We start from the raw sequence: 19964 nt of genomic DNA, 5'->3' as shown, positions 1-19964 counted from the left end.
GGGAAATGCTCTGTAAAGAATGTTCCAGCTTAAAATAAAACTGCTTTGGTAAACAATTAAATAAAACTGAGAAGGAGAGGTGATAGGGGCTGTGAATATTCAGGGAATGCCTTTGTCCTCCCAAAGTACAGCAGGAGGAAGACGTAATAAACAGAGGGATTGGAATGGGGGGTATCTGGTAAAGGCATTGCCCTCAGAGTCAGAACCACCTTCACTCCCTGTGCGGCAGAAGAACAGGCAAAACTGAGACTTCATGTGTGAGCTTTTGTGCAAGTTTGCTTGCATAAGTTGTTCTAAGCAGATGAAAATCTCTCAACCTCAAAACTCAACTGCAATGAATCTCCACGTTAGTTTCAGTTTTCAGATTAAGACAAGTCCTGAGCTTACAGCAGTTTACAATAAAATATGAAAGAATTTTCCTGAAAAATGCTTTCAGTCAATCCTATGTTGTCTGAAACGATTGAAACATGACTTTGAGTTTGGAAAATGTGAGCAAGTTAAAATGGAGTTCAACTGTAGTTTTGTGTGTTGCCAATCACAAACATCCGCATTAGTGTGACCAACAACTTGGGACAAATTGTTTAATTCTCAGTGATATTTTATACTGTTGGCAACTAACTGCTAAATAAGTAACGCTATTACAGCGTTTTTCCCTACATTACTTTAAGCAAAATGCAAAAATGACTTCTAGCTGTTTTTAACAACTGCTTTCCTCTTATCACTCAATACACTCCTTAAATGGTACATTTTTCTTTACAGCACCTCTAGAGTTACCATATGCCTATTGGTTCCTTCACCAGACGGTTGATTTATAGGAAGAGCCAGGTCTTGTTGGGTTTAGAATTATGACATATGTTCTAATTAAGGTTGTCTATGCAACAGTTCTCTGCAAAATGTATAAAGTTGAAGTCATTTTAATGTATGTATCATTTTCTTTCCACTTCTTACTTACATGCTGACTTGTCTTGGTCTCCCATATAAAATCCTATCAAGCAAAATAAATTTAATATAGTTATTCTAACATAACAAATTCGGATCATAAAAGAAAAAAAAAACTTTCCAGGACTCTTTTTGGCGCTTTAGATTGGCCTTTTGTGAACCTCATATGTAACCTTTCTAAAGCTATCATTGTGGATCATCAAATTTATATGCTATTAGAGTTTTTTCACTGTTACCTGCAGCTTGCATGTTCAGAGTGACATAATTTTTTTTTCATTTCTTACCTGTAGGACACATGTCATGGCCCTCTGGGACCTCCTGTAGCGGTATGTCATGCGGATGAATGGGCTGTGAGGGGTAAAACTGCTGCTGAGGGTGGACCACGCCTGGGAGCTGGTTCTGAGGTCCCAATGCTACTCCCCCACTTTGTCTCTGGAGACAGATAGCGGACACATGTGCCAAAGTTAACTCACATCTATACATTTTTATTGCAGTTTGAGTCATCTGCACAGGAAATTTGCTCAAGAACAGTTTTCAAACACTGGTCACTGTAATTATGAGGCTTGTTTTTTTATCATTCTCAATAAAGGTTTGATAGAGAAATTAATTCTGATTAAGAGGTTTTATTTTTTTCAGTCATATGTGAGCTTAGCTGCTGTAAAGCTAGAAACAGGATGATTTGAGTGGTTGATTTCTGTCAGTAACCCTTAGATTTTGAAAGCTACAATTTTTTCTTCATGTTCAGATAAGCCTTGCATCTAAATTTGACTCATCAGGTTTATCTTTGCTGTGTGTGTTTTTTTTATTTTGTTTTTACTGCAGCTTATCACAGAAATGTTATTGCAAGAAGCTGAACTAAACGAGGGGAAGTCTAAAGTCAGCACTTGACACCGGAGCCAGAAGAGATATTGAATTCTGTTTGGATACAAAAGGAGGAGGGAGGGAGATAGCCACAAGGCCATTTTTAGCAAATCTAGACCTTCATTTGAAAACAAACAAAAGCAAAAGTTTTTTTTTTTTTTTTGTCATTTTGGAATAAACTATTGAATTCCTTTAAAGAATTACATAACTAAGATAGTTTGTGCTTTCTTTTTTAGTTTTGACCTTGCAATATAGATACACACACACACATACATACATATATATATATATATATATATATTCTATTTTTATTTGCAATATTTGACTAACAAAACAAAACAAAAACACTAAGTACAATGCAAGCCTCCCAAATGTTGTATATCATCTGTGTATCTGACAGGCTGGCAGACAGAGGGATCTGATAAGCGGCCTCTGTTTAGGTCGAGCAGCATTTATCATCCTGCTTCACAGACGGCTAATGCGGTCAGAGGATCAGGGAGGGCAGCTTTGAGAGATTTGCATGGAGCACTGCTATCTTCTATCGAGTTTGTCAGCAAGTGGGGAAAGTTTGATGAGCACGGAAGGAGCTACATGGGAGATCTCATAGATTGCGCAAAGATGCAAAGCATGATAAAATTAAAACCAAAATATCTCTTGGTCAGTGTGAGTGTAGGACAACTTTAAATGCTGTTTTTGTTGGTTTGAGAAGACTATATAGAGTCCAACTACGTGAATACTCTGCTGCATCTGTAAATTGACTCCAATATGTCTCCAGTTAACACAGCTTTTTGAATCATGTGTTTGTTTGTTTTTTCTTCTTTTACCTTAATTATGAGTAGAACTGTTGGTGGGATATGCAGGGAATAATTTGCCCAATAGAAGTTGGTAGGAAACACGTGGGATTGTGTTAAGGGACTACAATGCAATGGTTTTAAAATTCTGCTTAAAAAGTCAAGATTGAAAATGTTTTTACTGGCTGCAGATAAAATGAAAAGCAACTATCAAAGAATTTAAACTTTTTTTTTTTTTTACCTGTAACAATATTTTACACTTCTTCCAAACAGAGGATACATGATGCTGATGAATACAACATTTAATAGGGGCTATTTTGGATTATTTGGTATCTTCTATTTTCTTTGTTTAATCTCTATTCATTGCTAACAGTTATTTTTTTAGTATTTCTGTTATTTTTTTATTGCACGATGGGCTTATGTTTAAAAAGAATGTTTAAGTTTACTTGTGTTTGTGCAGTTGTTGGATATTTTGGCCTGATAATGGTAAAAAAAAAAAAAAAAGGACATGTCACTGTGACGAGGGATATCTTTGTAGAGAATCAGGAACTACAAATAATCAATCACCATTAGACTGCGCTTCTTTGGCTGGATTTCTTTACTGAATTTAAACCATTTCTTACATGTGACACACATTTCATCTTCAATATCATAAGCGTCGTTAGACCTATTTAAGGGTGGCTTTCTTTGGCATTAGCCAACCTATAATTATTTTGCGATTTTAAAAAATATATATTTTTTTCTGTATTTATTTTTTCCTCATATTTTCCCAAAACAAATGCAGTAAAGCACCGAATAAAAGCCATAAAGAAGACAAGTTAATCTGAACAATCATAGGCGTAACTTCCTTAAGGACTGGTGTGGACATGTCCCCACCAATATTTTGTACACGTATTTTGCTTTCGGTGCTGTGTATATCTGATTAAAATCCCATTCATGCCGCTCCTCAGAAGGAAAATAAAAAAAAGTTCTCCCCGCTGCTCACCGTCCACAAACCCCGACAAAAAAACTCAGAAAAAAGAATCTGTTGCCTCTCGCTTTCTCCCCATCACCCCCCTCCAACCTCTCCCCATATTTGAATTGAAGATATCCGCGGGTGACGGGTCGGGTTCGGTAGTCATCCTAACGGGTTCGGGCGGGTGCGGGTTGGTAAAACTAGACCCATGCAGGTCTCTAAGCTACACTACATTCAGTATCGTTGCCATAGAAACAGACAACAGCGCCAATATATCAGAATTATACTAAAACACACGCAAATAATTTCCCACATAAAAAACAGGACTTTCAGTCCATTACAGTTTTCCGTTTTTAGAGGGTTGTTTATTTTGCGTTAATTAAGTGATGGCTGTGGTATATTAGCTTTCACTGCTATAAGCTTTCACAGCAGTGATTGATTAATTTAAACACCTGCTCTACTGATGGTCTATCGGAGTTGGTGTTTAGGTTGAACATAAAGAACACCTTTTATTTGAAGCTTCTTATAGCTACTGTTTTAATCCCGGCTTTACTTAAAACTTTTTCCTGACTTTGATAGTGTTGCCATTCAGTAGCAAGCACTGCGCCCCTTTTTCTTTTATATGTACAGGTACATTTAAGATTTAGCGTGTTAAGTTGACAACTCATGAGCAAGCTGCTTTTTGCAATCTAGCAGGAAGGTAAGGATAGGATCTTGCAGGTGTGACGTCACTCTGCAGGGGGTCCAAAGATAAAAGCTTTAAACAATTTTTGCATTGGAATTTCAGATTTAAGGGAGTTAGAAAGTTCACTTAGTAAAAGTGCAAATAATAAATCTGATTACCGATTACTTTTAAGCTGGTTGAACATACTGCGACAGACTGGTGACCTGTCCAGGGTGATCCCACCTCTCACCCAGAACCTGGCTGGAGATATGCACCAGCACCTCCTGATCCCACTGAGGGATAAGGTTGAAGAAAATGGATGGTTGAACATGGTCCGCTCTCCCAGATTCTATCAAATCAGTATTGATACCCTCAGGGGCGGATTTAGGAAATTTGGGGCCCTAGGCAAAGACAGGCAGGGGGCCCCCTGAGAAGTAAACCCATAAAACAGACCCATTCTACAGATAGAGAAATGTTAATAGAATAGACATCCATTATTTGTTCTAGGTTTTGTCCCTCTCTTCTTGTCCCTTTTTCCTCTCTATTTATCAGCATTCTGATGGCATTTTAGCCAAAGGATTTTTAGCAAAAACATAATTAATGTGCACAAATAAGGATTAGTTGTATTAACCATACATGGAAACAGAGTTTTATGGGGCCCCCAGAACTTGGGGCCCTGGGCAACTGCCTAGTATTGCCTAATGGTAAATCCCCCCCTGGATACCCTGCTAGTGGATGTTCTTGACAGAAAGACGGAGTTGCTTAATCATATTCTGCTTAAGGCCCCATAAGATCTTGTCCGAGTCCTGGTTTAAAAGTAAATTAATTTTAAAAAGTGACCCAAAATTGACTGTCAATAAATGTTCTACAAAATTGATATATTTATTTGATTTCTTTGATTTGTACTGTCTGTTTAGATTTATGTGATATTTTTTGCACAAAATATATAAGTGAATATTGTAACAGTTATGTTTTCAACTGTAAGCATTAAATTGATAAATGTTATTCGCATTTTTTTGGCTTTATCCTTTCCAACAAAAAAAAAAAGGCGTCGCGCAGGTAGCTCCCTTTCCTTATGAGCCGTCCCCACCAACTTTCAACACAAAGTTACACCCTTGTCTTAGACAACGCCTTAGCAGGTGCACTGAAAAAATCCGGCGCGCGCTGCGCGCGCGCATTATCTTCTAGGGGCTGAGCCACCCTTGTCTCTTAAACCTAGAGACGCCCCTGTATTGTGGTGGTTACAGTTTTAGTTCAAGCCAGGTATTTCTTTTGAGTTTTGGGATCTTTTGATTCACATCCCACTGTTCTACTCCTGTCAAACTATGTTAAATCCATTGTCTTTTCTATGGTACAGTGTGTCCAAAGAAATTGATTTCAGAGAGTAAACATCCAGCATCGGAAAAGATCTGATATTGCAATCAGAAACATTTCAGTTTACTACCTTTTTTGGCTTCATAATGGGTTTGAGCCATCTTTACTCTGTATTTCAACCTCCAAAAAATGTTTTTCTTACTTAGTCAGCTATGATGACATAAACTAACACTGTGTAATACGATGTGGGTTGTAAAAAATATTGAGAATAAGAAAAGTATCGATATTCAAACACTAATTTGGATTAGCATCGATACTGGAGACAGGTCTTGTTTGCACATTTTTGCCACTGTTAAATTTAGATTTCTAGATCCTTTTCTAGATAATTTGGGTGGCTCAGCACAGCAAGAAGGTTCTTGGTTCGATTCCCAGCCCGAGGTCTTTCTGCATGAAGTTTGCATGTTCTCCCTGAGCATGCGTGGGTTCTCTCCGGGTACTCCGGCTTCCTCCCACAGTCCAAAAACATGACAGTTAGGTTAATTGGCTTCTCTAAATTCTCCTTAGGTGTGAGTGTGCGTGAATGGTTGTTAGTCCTGTTTGTCACTTTGTTGCCCTGCGATGGACTGGCGACCTGTCCAGGGTGCACCTAACCTCTCGCCCGTGCACAGCTGGAGATAGGCACCAGCACCCATCACGACCCAACTTGGAATAAGCATGATGGAAAATGGATGGATGATTGTACAGTAAAAGATTAATAATTTAGACAACCCTATATTATTGTTAAATTGTGTTGTATTTGGTTTATTTATCTACAAAACTAACCTCTGTAATTATTTTGAGAAAGTAAGTTATGAGGAAGACAAGTTTTTCAAGAGGCATTATGCATGTTTTTACTGAAAAATATCTTTAAAATAGCTGTTTTACTCAGCCCTTTATGACTAAAACATAGTTTGATGAGCACCTCAGTAGATCGATGCATCTATAAGCGTGTAGCCTATTTTCCATGAATATATTCCCACGCCATTCGGTGAATGCGACATCAAGACATCAAGACACCATGTTAAATGGGTCCAACATAACAAACATTTAAAGCTTTACAGAAAAATGGAGTTTGTGAAGTAACTGGCATCCAGCTCAACTCAGACACTAATGACAATGCCACATAAGGTGAAAAAAGTTAAAAAAGAAAAAAAAACTTGTTAAGAACAAGCGCCAGCTACGAGAATGAGAAGAGTGCTACAGTTCTGTGCTTTGACCACAGAATGCAGTATCATTAGAAAATTCTGAAATGCCTCTTTAATAAAAATATGTTTTATTCCTGTCATTATTTTAAAATTTTCCTCCACATGGTATAAAAATTATTTTGTATTGATATCTTGCTGTGTATGTCGTGACAACCCTACTTTGATCTTAACACTGCAAATGTGAATTTATGGTGAAAGGTTAAAGGCTTTTCATGAAACCAAAATCGAAGATATCATTATAAGATCCAGATTTAAAGATAAGTGGTTAAACTTAAATTCTAACTTAGTTGCATCAACTTTAGGGAATATAACTTTAAAATGATGAAGGAATCCTCTCTTTCAGTGATCCAGTAGTGCTCATTAAAATCCTGCTCATTTATAAGTCATTAAAAATGCCTAAACTGCTGTTTTAACATGTATGTGGCTGGACTTAGGATCCTCAGCGTGGAAAAAAAAGACAGAAATTAACTTTAAGATATAAACATAATGACATTGCTGCAATTATTTTTTTTCATCTTGTAACAGTGGCTACGTTTACATGGACACAACTAATCGGATTGAAGGCCTGATCAGATCAAAAATGTTTCATGTAAACATGTCAGACTGAAGATTCTAATCCGATTCGGTCCGATCGGATCTAAATTTAATTCCGAATGAGAGAGGTGGTTTTTGCCGATCGCCATTCCGATTGGCGTCCATGTAAACACCCATTCGGATCTGAAGAGTAAAATAATCTTCACTGCGCATGTGTGCGACGTCAGCGTGACGTTTTTCCGCCTTGTCAACAACAGGAAACCAGCGGTCGCTCTCGCTCTCGCTGTGAACAACATGGCGGGGGGAGTCTAGGAACGCCGACTTATACACTCAAGTTCATTTAAAGCTGCAGGAAGCAGGAATTTATCCTCCTCCTCTTCCTCTTTTCTCTCTCCACAGCCCACTCGCTCTCCCACGCCGGTTCAATCGCTCATTCTCTCGTACATTTCGCTGCCAAGCGCTTTTTTCCTCCTCTCTCCTTTTTTCTTTCCGCTCGCTCCGAGCGCATCGTTTGTCAGGCCTCCCAAAAACCAGACGCAGACAGAACTGCTAAGTTTGGCAGGAAGTTCTGCGCATGCTTAAAAGATTTAATCTAATCCAACGCTTGGTACATGTATACACACGTCATGATCGGATCATTTCATTTAGTGTCCATGTAAACGGAGATTTTGAATTTCCGATCAACCAAGATTTGGATCGGATCGGGGAAATTTTGCGCATGTAAACGTAGCTATTGATAAATTATGCATATTCTACAACAATGAAAACTGTATTTATCTTAAAGCAGTGTTGTTTTACGTTCACTGTCCACTGCACCATTCTTGGAAAAAAAATGTCCTGTGGCAGCAAACATTCTATGCATGTAGGATTCGTCCATGCATTACCTCTTATTTTGAAAAAGTACCAGATTCACGTTACTTTTTTCAAGACTTCCGGTTCAACTCTTTTTTTTTTTTTTGAGAGAGAGAGATTGGCACATCTTGCTCTGACAACAGTGATGAATATACACAATCCATATTTCTGGTAGATGAAGAAGGGAAACTGTCCATCATGTCATGTACCAAGAAGTCAATAAGGCTTACCAAATTGACTAGAAAGGCTTCTATTTGCAATGCAACTGAGGAACAAGGGGTTATGCTTTTTCAGGTCTGTTCGGAAAACCAGAATTCTTTTTTTTTTAACTGACAATTCAAAGTTTATTATGTCTTTGCAGACAATGTTTTATTTTATTTTGAAAGCCAAAGGTCGTCATGCACTTCTTTAGTACTAAATGCATTAACTTACTTGGGTCAATCATTTTTAATCTCTTTTAGGCGGGTTTAACAATTGGTTTGATCACCTGCATTTTTTTCAATAATTGAAATTTTGATTGAAGGCTTTCAGTGGTTTTCCAAAATATTCACTTTATGGCTTTAAAGACACTTTTCAAATAGTTTTAAGCTATGTTTAGGGACATTGACAATTTGAAGTAACTTGTGACTATATTTCAACTGCTTGGTTAATGTCCTAAGATGTTACTTAACTATTTCCACATATTGTTATTTGAAGTGTGTTATCCAACTGGTAGTGAAACAACTGCGTGACATTATGCAGTCCTCTATGTTCTGCAGAGTTAAGATTTCATGATTGGGCTTTCAGGCTTCCCCCTTTGATATGCAAATGTAAGAAAGTTAATATGAAATAAAGTTTAAAAATTCACTTTTGTTGCTTTCTAAAAAGAAATGTATTTGTCCCTGAATGCATTTGCAAGCTGAAAGTTGGCTTTTTTGTTGCTTTTAAATTAAGGATTTCTTCTTTTCCAATTAGCTCTTTAACCCATGTCACTGTAGAGCCTCTTTCACTGTGGATAATGTTCTCTTGCCAGTTTAGATCTGCTTGTTAACAATGTCTAACACTTTCCAATAACTACAAAAACAATATATATAGGTGTGCCTGACAAACCACTGACTATCATTTATATACCAAATGAAGGGCAGTCTGCTGTTTTCTTTATAGAGTTGATTGATCTGTCTCTGTTTCTATGAAAATAAATCTTCAACCAAGGCTTGGGGCATGCAACTAAACCTCAGCTGTATAAAAGTAATCTTTAGTAATGGTGTGTCACTTTGAAGGATTATGCATATTCTTGTGCGAAATTTAACCAATAATTTTGGCTGAAAATTACCCTAATGGCATTTTACAAATTAGCAGAAGCGTTTTTTTCCACAACTTTTGGTAGTTTCTAGGTCTTCAGGACCCAACAGTTACTTCTTTTTCAAACATTGAACATAATATCCCTTTCATGCATAGTGGTCACTACAGTGGACAGTTATTAAATGGTTGTTTTCTCTTAAATAAACATGTTTTAATGTCACATTTGCACATATGTTACTACAGTGGATGCTAATGTATCATCCTGCCACTTGTCAAACTGCCACCTACTTGTCAGCCTTTGCAAGTGACTTTTTTTTCCTCAAAAAAAAAAATGGCCGACAGAGGAGCACATGGGTTGTGAGGGAGAGGAATATCTGCTCATTCCTTCTATTCTAGGCGATCCTTGCAGGTAAAAAAATATGGGGACATCAAGTAACAATAGTTTTCTTTAAAACAAAACAAAACAAGATTATATCAGTTGCACAAATGCGCATTGTCCACCCAAGTGGACATGTTACCAACTCCCTAAAGAAAGTATATTTTTAAAAAAAATTTATGAAAATGTTTTTTAAAAACACTTGGTATAAAAATCATAACATATACTATCATAATTCATGCATGAAAGGGATATAAATACAACCCACTATTTATTTTTTTTTCTTTCAAGATTTATGTAAATTTCAGAGAACAAAGTCACCAAAGTGACATGGCTTCACCTTTTGACCAAGCAGCCATGGTATAGAGTCCTCTCAATTTCAAAGGCAAGCCTCACCACCTGAGCCAATTAGGTTGACTGTAGCTGCATCCTTCCGTTTTGTCTATCAGCCCAGGGTGGGGTTGCCATTTGCATGTAACCTCAGTCTATTATCCTAATGTGCTGGTGCTCTGCATACAAATGGATGCATTTATTTTGCTGCTCCTTGGCCTTCACCCTTCAAATGCCCACCTGACAGGAATTCAAATGTTCCTTGCTACTGCTGTCTCTGACTCTGTTTAGCACTCTCATTTTGGATACTGAAAGAAGACAGTGCTCTTCCTAAGAGATAGCTGGCTTTGCCTGAGAAAGGTGTGATCCGACAGACGTTGTCTGATTGTTTGGTGTCAGCTTCAGAGGCCTGCAGGTCAGGTGATTTACAACATTACTTGCTAAACATGAGCGCATGGTGCAGTGGTGGTTGTGCAACCAAGAAGGAAAAAAGCTGTCCTGTTCAAGAAATGTTTCCTAATTGTAAACGTAATCATTAGAACATTGTGTACACACAGAAAAGAAAAAAAATGTTTTAATGCAATGCTGGTGGATGGAACCTTTCAAAAAGAGTGTGCACCTTATATACTGATGGAATCCAGAGTTGCCAAAACACAGACAGGGGCTTCTGCACACATTCCTGCAAAGTTAGATCCTGACACACACACACACTGTTCAATCCCTCTCACTGCAAGCCAGCTGCGTGGTAGGTAGCACTAACACAGAGATAATTTACGACTGAGGTCCTACCGTTGCGCCCAGACGGTCACAGGGGTGAAGGGCCGGGTAGGAAGAAACTGGATCCATGTAGTAACTCATCACGGACACGGCAGACAGAAGAAGCAGGGCCTGCTGAAAGGATCAACATGCAAACAACCCAGGCAGGGTAGGATGAGCAATCTATCACACAATTGTTTACACTTGGTGTGTACAAGTCTGTAGTATGTGCTGTGTTTTGTGTGTAGGGATGGGGGGGTGAGGGATTTAAAGTGGGTCTCTACAAGCTGTAACCTCATTTACTCACTTGAGGCTTTAAAAAGAACAACATTATGCTGGATCATTATTTAAATAAATGATTCCATCCTACACTGATCTACCATTCCCATCACTTCCCCTCTGTCTCTCGCTTCCCATTATGCTATCACCTCCTTTCATCAAACCCACTTCTTCCTCCTAGTCCTCCCCTTCCTCCCGTCTTTCCCTTTTCCTCTCCTCCTCAACTCGCTCCCACACATTTTACTTCTCACTTAACTAGATGCAATGCTGCAGGGTTGGTACATTGAAGGGGAAACGGGCAGTGTCATTTTGCAACACAGGTCCCCATCTTCCTCACATTCATATGTTAAGCAATTTGGCATTTCTAGGCTCTGTGGCAGCTGCTTGCAGACTGAGCGTTCAATGCTTGCAGATGTTCAGCAGCTCAAAGAGTCAGATGCGCTTGTTTCAGATGGGGGGGGGGGGGGGGGGGGCATACACTGAGTGAATAAAACTCAAATCAGTTCTGCCATTAAGGTTCTTGACTCACCTTGTTTTGTTTTTAAATCGAGGCAATTTTGGAATAAAAAAAAGGAATCTGTGCAGATTAATTTAGAGTTTTGCTTTTTTTTTTAGACTACAGCTGAGATCCTGATCATCATAATAACATCGAGGAGTTTATGAAAAAGTCAAGTGTTTTATTTTATTTTTTAGGTTATTACATTGTAATTTGAAAAATGAGGAAAGTAGTTGCAAAACGCCCCCCTTTGAATCAATCAGAATTCCTAACGGGAGAAAAGAAAAACTTTACAGGAAGCACTTTTCCCGGAGTCCAGATAAGACCACAACCTCATCCAAACACTTAAGCTTTGCTTAAAAAGAATTTTAAAAACATCCGACTTACCGATTGCAGTGCTTGAAGTTTTCTATAGAGGCTGGAAGCACTGGACAGCTGAGGATGACAGCTGAGCGGCGGACTGCAGAGATGCTGTACCTGCTTACAGCAAGTCCCGCGGAGGAAGGGATATTATGCGCGCTTCAAGTCCCTCCCTCAATCGCACGGCGATCCTCTCCAAATCCCAGTTTCCCTCTGCATGGAAAACAATCTGGACTTCACATGGTGCAGCTACATCACAGGTGGAATCATGTTAAGAACTATAGTTAGCCACTCTAGAATATTCACAGGTGTTTTTCATTAATTTCTAATATAAAAAAAATTGCATTTAGTAAAACTTTTTTTTTTTTTTGGCAAGTCAGGGGTGAAAAAAAAACATTATTTCTTCAGAAGCTGACAGAGCTACTGTATAGACTAATATATTAAGGAAAAACTATTATGAATGGAATGAAAATTGTGGGAAAAAATATTGCAAAAGCAACAGAGACAACTACAGTATTTCCTTTTATTAGCCAATGTTAGTAACTTGTGACAATGCCTTTGGTCCAGAATTGTTGTTAAGCATGAATAGTAAAAATGTATGTCCTGGATGTAACTATATGTAGTATCTCTTGGACCATGTCTATCTCCTTTGTCCACAAAATTATTTTCCTGGGAATTGTACAAAGGCTGCAGTCACTAAAACCTACAGAAAATCCACAATATATCACATTTAAATAAGTTGAGTTGTTCACATAAAGGTAAATGTAAACATAACAGAAAGTTACATGGAAACAAAAAGTGTGTCAAAGCAGCACAAAGGCAATAGAATTGAGAGTCTTTTATTTTATTTCAGTAAAGGCATGGCACTACTGATATTGCCATGGGTTAGGGAGTAACTTGATACTCAGAATATGATGTATTCAGGCTGTAAAGCTGTTTTAAGCTCTAACTAGAACCTACACCATCCAAATTTTAACTGACGTTTAACAGACTGTGCTACATGTTTCTCCCAAGACTGAATTTGCTAAACTGTTGCTTGAAAACTTTTTTTGTACTATAGTTTTTCAACTCAACTTTCCATTACTATGGTTACATACACACAGTAGCCAGCTTTTATAGCAGCAGTCTTCTATGTGACAGCAGATGCAATAACTGTGTGGTCTTAAAATTATGTGAATAAAAACAGAAATCGTTGGTCTAATTAGTTATCTGGATTTCTAGAGTAACTGAAATTTGTTTTTCAGCTTACCTATAAGTCATAACCTTGGAAATGTATATAGATGAATTTGTAAGATGTTATATGCAATTATTCTATAGAATGTGGGAGCAACACTTTTTCCAATAGATGAGTTTTCAGTTGTTCAATATTAATATTGAAAGTATTAAATACGTTCCATGCATTTGTATCACACTGTATCACAATCACTGAATGATTTCAGTTTTGAGGCCTAAAGTTTTTTTGTTTGTTTTGTTTTTTGTTTTTTTATATTTTGCTATATGGAAGATGTTTTAAAACACACCCATGTTTGCTTATACCATTCCATAAAGAATACATTACATATATATGTTACCAGAAATAAATTGAAACCTCAAAATCGTGAATTGAAATGCATATATTGTGATAGGAAATTCAGCTCTGCCAGTGATATGGATGTTATTTTGTTATATAGCATCTATCCGTCCTTTTTTGTAGAGCACACATTATATTGCCTGAATGTTGCCTCTTTCAGCAGTCAAAGAAATTGTGATTTGGCAATAGTTTGAAGAGCAACTAATTGGGGATCATTTGAGAGGATAAACACGAATAGTTGATGACGGCTCCACTTCTCAACTTAATGGACTTATTGCGTCTGCTGCTAAATTCTTGGAACTAGACAACACATCACACTTCAGCAGTCTATTTGAGTCAACGTCTCCATGGGTCATGGCTGTTTTAAAGATAAAATGGATCAGCACCACGCTATTTTGCAGATGGCTGTAATTCTACACCAGAATTCAGTCATAAACTTGTAATGTATTACATCAAAAAAGAACCATAAGGAAACTTGAAACACAGATTCGACCACAGATTGCCTGATGCTTCTGCATTTTCTGTTTATTTTATCCAGATTACCATACACCTCAACCACAAAACCAGGGCTTGTAGGACACTGATTACAGCTACGCATGCAGTTTGACCACCCTTCTGTGAAATGAGAAGTGAAGTTCCAACAGCACAGCTGAGATCTCCTCGATTTGCTTTGATCGTTGTTAGTGATAAGAAACCTGCATTTTATCAGTCTATTTGCTTATTTATCGCTTTATTTGATTATTTATTTCCATGCCCCACGCTTCAGAGATTTCCAGAACAGTGCAATAGCCAACAGAAAACACTGTGTCTCTCCCTTGCTCTCCCCCCTCTATCAACCTAACACTCAACACTTGTGAGTGATCTGAAACACCTTGTGGCTCTGTGATAATTCTCTGACCTCAGCGCCGCATTTGTTTGAATTAGAAAGTGCACGGTCCAAACCTCCTGACAACCATTTCTCTTAACAGTAAATCTTGAGTCTGAGAGTAAAGAAGTGTGTGTGCCTGAGAGAAGAGCTCAGGAGAAGATAGAGGGTCAAGTCTAGGGTGAGAGGCGTGAAGAAGTACCATAAGGGGCTCAGTGGCAGGCAGGCTGCATTTTCTCAAGACCTCATCTGAATCCCTCCGAACTCCATGGGCCTCTGCACTGTGGGCCCCCGGGGGACACAGCTGGGCAACACGTCGAGGGTAAAAGACGAGGGCATGACTTATTGCCATGTGGAGAGAAAAGCACGGGCTGCGCCCCTGTGCTGAAACCAAATTGAATAAAAGCAAAGACTCAAATGTGATCCAGATCTTGAAGCCAATGCCCTGGCAATGCTGTTTCAATTAGCTGGCTCACCAGTTCAAAGGCGAGGGCCCTGATACACTTCTGCTCCGCATGAAGCTGCTATCATCACATTGGCCGTTGCCTTTCACCTCCCCATTAGGGTACCATCTTTTTCCGCTCAGTGCCTCTGTCTGTCTGCTAACTGCACGCATGTTTTCCATTAAATGGATAGCATGACCATTGCCATTCCAGCTAGCAGAAACCAGTTTACAAACCTGCAAAGCTTTTACATAGCTAATAGAGGGAATTTCTGGCTAAAGGTTTTGACTGCACAATTTGCAATAGCCTACAAAACCTTTTCACTTATTTGTTCCACTACTCTTGTTTGAGGATAGTGATGCACATATTTGAAGTTTGTTTTGGCTGCATTTTTTATTACTGCATGGGTTCTTTTGTGACAATGAGATAAACTTCAATGGCGTATGGAAAGAAACAGATGTCTATTTATGGAGCAGTAACTCAGACCAGCCTTCTGAGGTGGCAGAATGTTGTGTAGTGTGCTTAAGATGAAGGTTGTTTAGAAGAGCTCTTAATTGAGCATGATTTAAGATTTCGTTCAGCAGTCAAGAATTATGCTTTTTCTGTTAATATTTGTTAAGAAGATAATGTATAGATGAAATATTTTTTAGGGCTGCCAACAAACAGACAACATGGACACCGATAAATAACAGCCATGCTTCTGTTTGTGACCTCTTCCATAAGAACGCTTCCCAATTCAGCAGAAATACAGCAGAATAGGGGTGCCAAACTCCTGACCTCAAAGCTCAGTGTCCTGTACATTTTAGATATGTCTAAATGAAATAATTAGGTCATCGGCAATATATTTTTGAACTTGAAAGTTGACAATCAACAAAAAGAAAGTGGCAGGTGTACAGGTAAGCTTTCTGGCCTGGCCAATGGTTTATGTTTTAGTTAAACCCCAATTGTTTTTAAAACTATGACTTGATAGTGGCTGGAAGCTGTTAAAAGCCCCTTTTAACACTGTTCACACTAGGTAAAAACATAGTTGGTTTAAAGTGATGGATTATTGCAAACTTAATTACTTTTGATATTACATTAAGTTTTAAATCGGATATTTTTTACACAAAAAAGATTTATACTCAACTGCAACTCTTTCGTATACACCTTGTTAGAACACGATTGTACATTTCTTACCTTTAGAACAACCTCAGTTCTTCATGTCAGGATTCAAAAAGGTATCCAAAACATTCCCAACATGAATATTTTGGAAATGACAACTGACATAGTTGTTGTAGATATGTTAGCTGTACAACCATGGTGCAAATCTCTCATTCGAATGTCACAAAGTATCTAATTCCATCAAACTGAGTATAACAGATTGGTGATACCATTGGAGTGGACAAAACTAGTTGTCAGGCATTTAGATTACGTTAGCTTTGTGACATTGCAGAGCAACCTGTTGAAACTAACCCTCAGGAGATCAATATGGTCAACTTTAAAAATGAATAAGGTTGTAGTATTTAAATAATCTCCAGCATTCTTAAAGTGTGACAAGAAAATATATTCAATATATATTCAAATCACATTATTATCCTACCACAATTAATCTGAACAAGGAGGAATTTATGCATTCAAGATATTTAGATCATAATCTTACTCTGCTTTTTTAATGTTCCAGCGGAGGCTTATACCCACAGCCATCGCTTCCCCAATATGGCACCCTCAGTGGTGTTGTGCTGCTATTCGTCATCTGCTTCAAGATTCAATTAATTAAACAATCAGAGATTGTATTCCACATAACTGGTAACCACTGGTTAATTTGGCTGCTGTTGGTTTTCTGTAATTTCAAAGTAGTTTTCCAATTCTCTTCTGGCATCAACAGGGCATCTGTGTGCATATAACTACTGCTCATTTATTATTTATAATATCTTTCTTAGGTGATCGTCTGTTCAACTTTGAGATGGTTGTGTATGAAAATCCCGAAAGCAATTCTCAGCATGCTTCGAAAAGCCCGTCTTATAATCACAGAGACACATCACTGAAATCTCTGAATAAAACATGTTTTCCCACTGTTGAGGATCCAACAGCAACTGGTTTTCTGTGCCAACCTGTTGGTACTACAGTGTGATTGATTCGTCATTTGTATTAACAGGTTACTTTACAGGTGAATGGATATTTTGCAGCATAGCTACTGTTTTTTTTTTTTTTCATGTAGACTGCAGGATGTTATGACCAAACAATCAAAAAGATTTTTTAGACAAATCTTCACTGCCTAAACTGATTTTTCTATATTTAAAGTAAAAAAAAATTACTTCAGAGAAGAGGAACCAAATTTCACCTCTGTTTAAATAATTTGTGCCATAGTGTCAGATTCAATCTTATTTTGTGTTAAGAAGTATCTTATCTTTGTTACTAATCAAACCTATGATTTTCTTACTCTTAATTTATAATAATGTTTTTAGAGAAGGTGAACACAATATACAAGGGTTTTCCCATCTTTGGCTTTTCTTTTGTCCCACTTCATTTTAACAGAGACTGACCCAACAATACCCCCCTTCCCTTTCCTCCACTGAGCAGCTCCAGACTGGGAGTTATTTTGACTCATTTTCTCATTTTGGATCTTCCAAAGATAGCGCTGACAGGTGATATTAATGATCTTTTATTAGCATCGGCCTGATTGCTGCAGATTTTCTGGAAGAAAGAAAGAAGAACTAAGGGAGAGGCCACAAAAAGAAAAGAAGAATATGGAAGTCCTCCACCCACCACTTCTCACAGGAGATCGCCTCTCTCTTTGATAGTCTGCCCGAATATGTTCCCCCCATAGAAACTGCCCTGCAGATGTTGTTGCTGTATTCCGACTACAAAGAAAGGAGCCCTTTATGAGGAGAACATCTATTTTGGGTCTCAGTGTTTCCGAGGCATGGTGCTCAGTGAGAGGGGCGCAGGCCTAATCTTTCTGCCGCTGAAAACTCTGTTTTATTCCCTGCCCATGGTATTTTTAGATTAAAGCCTAAGTCTAATGAATAAAATAAGGTTGTAATATTTTATGACAGTATCAATGTGCTATCACTGCGGTGGGCTTGGGCCTGAAACAGTCGACGTTGTTGTTGGCGTCAGTAGAGAGATTGGTGGGGAGTTAGGGCAACAACCTTCTTGGAGAAGCCTTTGTAGGAGGCCTGACTATGTCCATTCACAACTGTTTGTTGCTAAGGCTCCCACCCCCCAACAACATAGATCTGTGGCTTTGTTGCACATTTGACTGTGAGGCAAAGTTCCTGAGGGCAATATTAGCTCTTGATATTATTTTTAATTAAAGCACCAATCCCTCAGCCAAGTTGTCCAAACAGTTCTAAATGGGCTCTGTAAATCAGACAAACATCCTCAATATTTGACGGGCTGAGAGTGTGCACTATAGCCTCCAGATGGTTTGTGTTTCTTAAGCGTTTCACAAGGGATGGTACGGGACAGCGATCTTCTGTTTGAGCCTGCCTCTTGACAGAACAAGCTCTTCCAAATCACATGCTGAGCCGTTGGATCAGTGCCGAGGTCGCTCCATCTCTTTCTCCCTTTCTGCATTTTGTCTTCCGTGTTAGTGGGTTTATTTGTAGGCCATGCAATAACTTCACATTGAACTGATAGCACACCCATGACCAACTGAATCGAGTTTTAAAGCAACATTTCAACAAGTTGCCCTTTTCCAAACTGAGCTATATATGTCTTCTGGGGCATTTTCTGCCAACCTTTCACATTTAGATAAAAGCAGCTTTTTGCTCATTTGTTTTTGCAAAATAAGTCAAGTTTAGTCACTGTTTTTCCTCAAAGTTATGATGTTTTTTATGTTTGATATAAAATCCCTGTGAAATACATTAAAATTTGTGGTTGCAATGGGACACAGTGTGTCAAATTTAGTATGGAAGAACATTAACTAAAGATGCTGAGTCCAACTTACCCTGGTTGATAAGCTTTTGGCCCAGTGCCACAGTTCTTCCCTCTTCCATTCACACAAACACACAGTCTCACAGCATGGCTGGTTGTGAGCTTAACCCTACCCCCACCCCTCACTCCATTGGCGTCTACAGCTCCCGATTCCTCTTCATTAGTGTCCCAAAACGAGATGCTTGTCGTGTAATTAGCAGAGAAGGTCCTTCTCGAATGCCTGTGTAACACACACTCTCATTAGAGGAGTGAGAGACGCCGTCTGGAACTGTGGAGGAGAGGTGGAGGAGCATGCCTATGAGGCTCATACTGGAGAAGGAAAGCAACAGTGGGAGGAAGACAGGGAGGCACAGAAAGACAGCTCAAGAAAGAAAATGAAAATGTGACATGTTAAAGAGAAAGGGTTTTTGACCCAAGAAGAACAAGGCGTGTTGGTCAGTAAGAAAAAGCCCTTTTTTATATTTATAGGGGCTTGGAAAAGTATTCATAACTCTTGATCTTTGTCATCTTTTGTCACAAACCTTTGTTTATTAAGTTCAGATTTATGTTATTTACCAACGTAAATTACTGATAGAAAGGGAAAAAAAAAATTATTGTAATCCTTCTTTGCTTATCTACATCTACGTAAATAAAAATTGGAACAATTTCTTTCCTTGTGTAATTTATCTGAACATAGTGGGTAGGAGGAACTAGTTACATTTGATCAGTTATTTCTTTATTTTCTTCTTTAAAATACCATAATCAGCATTTGTGTCATTCTGATTAATACCCTTACTTGAATACAATTTTTGGCTACTATACCCACATCTTGCTTAATGCAGCTGTTCTGCGAAGGGCTTAGAGCCCTGTAAGAGAACATTACTGAACAAACAACATCATAACACCTAACAATTACAAAATACAGGTCATGGGGAAAGGTGAAAATGGGTTTAAAGCAAGGTGTGGTTATGAAACTATATCGTAGATCTTACAGATCACTCCAAACTCAATCATCAGAAAGTACTGAGAGTAATTACACAACTGAAAATTGACAAGCTTGGGCAACACCCAAAAGCCCCATGGTAACTCTAGAGGAGCAACAGAGGTCCACAACTGAGATGAGAGAATCTGTCAGCTTGAAAACTATTAGTAAGGAA

The 19964-nt window shown here is 38.3% G+C and overlaps 2 protein-coding genes across 6 annotated transcripts in view; one reads left to right on the top strand and one right to left on the bottom strand.

Annotated features, from left to right (window-relative positions):
• The window catches only part of ets1 (v-ets avian erythroblastosis virus E26 oncogene homolog 1), a 44353-nt gene extending 32140 nt beyond the window's left edge, over positions 1-12213 (bottom strand). For 2 of the 3 annotated variants that reach the window (XM_038296854.1, XM_038296855.1), the window contains exons 1-3: positions 12060-12213; positions 10931-11032; positions 1224-1371 (exon numbers count right to left, since the gene is read on the bottom strand). In XM_038296854.1, coding sequence (XP_038152782.1) covers positions 1224-1371; positions 10931-10999 — 217 coding nt within the window. In that variant the 5' untranslated portion in view covers positions 11000-11032; positions 12060-12213. Of the gene's footprint in view, positions 1-1223; positions 1372-10760; positions 10833-10930; positions 11033-12059 lie in introns of those variants that run through there. The other variant, XM_038296857.1, reaches the window with a different exon arrangement.
• The window catches only part of fli1 (Fli-1 proto-oncogene, ETS transcription factor), a 65333-nt gene continuing 56400 nt past the window's right edge, over positions 11032-19964 (top strand). For all 3 annotated transcript variants that reach the window (XM_038296845.1, XM_038296847.1, XM_038296846.1), the window contains exon 1: positions 11032-11066. In XM_038296845.1, coding sequence (XP_038152773.1) covers positions 11047-11066 — 20 coding nt within the window. In that variant the 5' untranslated portion in view covers positions 11032-11046. The remainder of the gene's footprint in view (positions 11067-19964) is intronic.

The sequence above is a fragment of the Cyprinodon tularosa genome, unplaced genomic scaffold, assembly GCF_016077235.1.
Source record: "Cyprinodon tularosa strain WSP-4 unplaced genomic scaffold, ASM1607723v1 ctg379, whole genome shotgun sequence".
NCBI classification, from domain to species: Eukaryota; Metazoa; Chordata; class Actinopteri; order Cyprinodontiformes; family Cyprinodontidae; genus Cyprinodon; species Cyprinodon tularosa.
The sequence above is the reverse complement of the archived record's forward strand: the minus strand, read 5'-3'. Positions and strand labels throughout refer to the sequence as shown.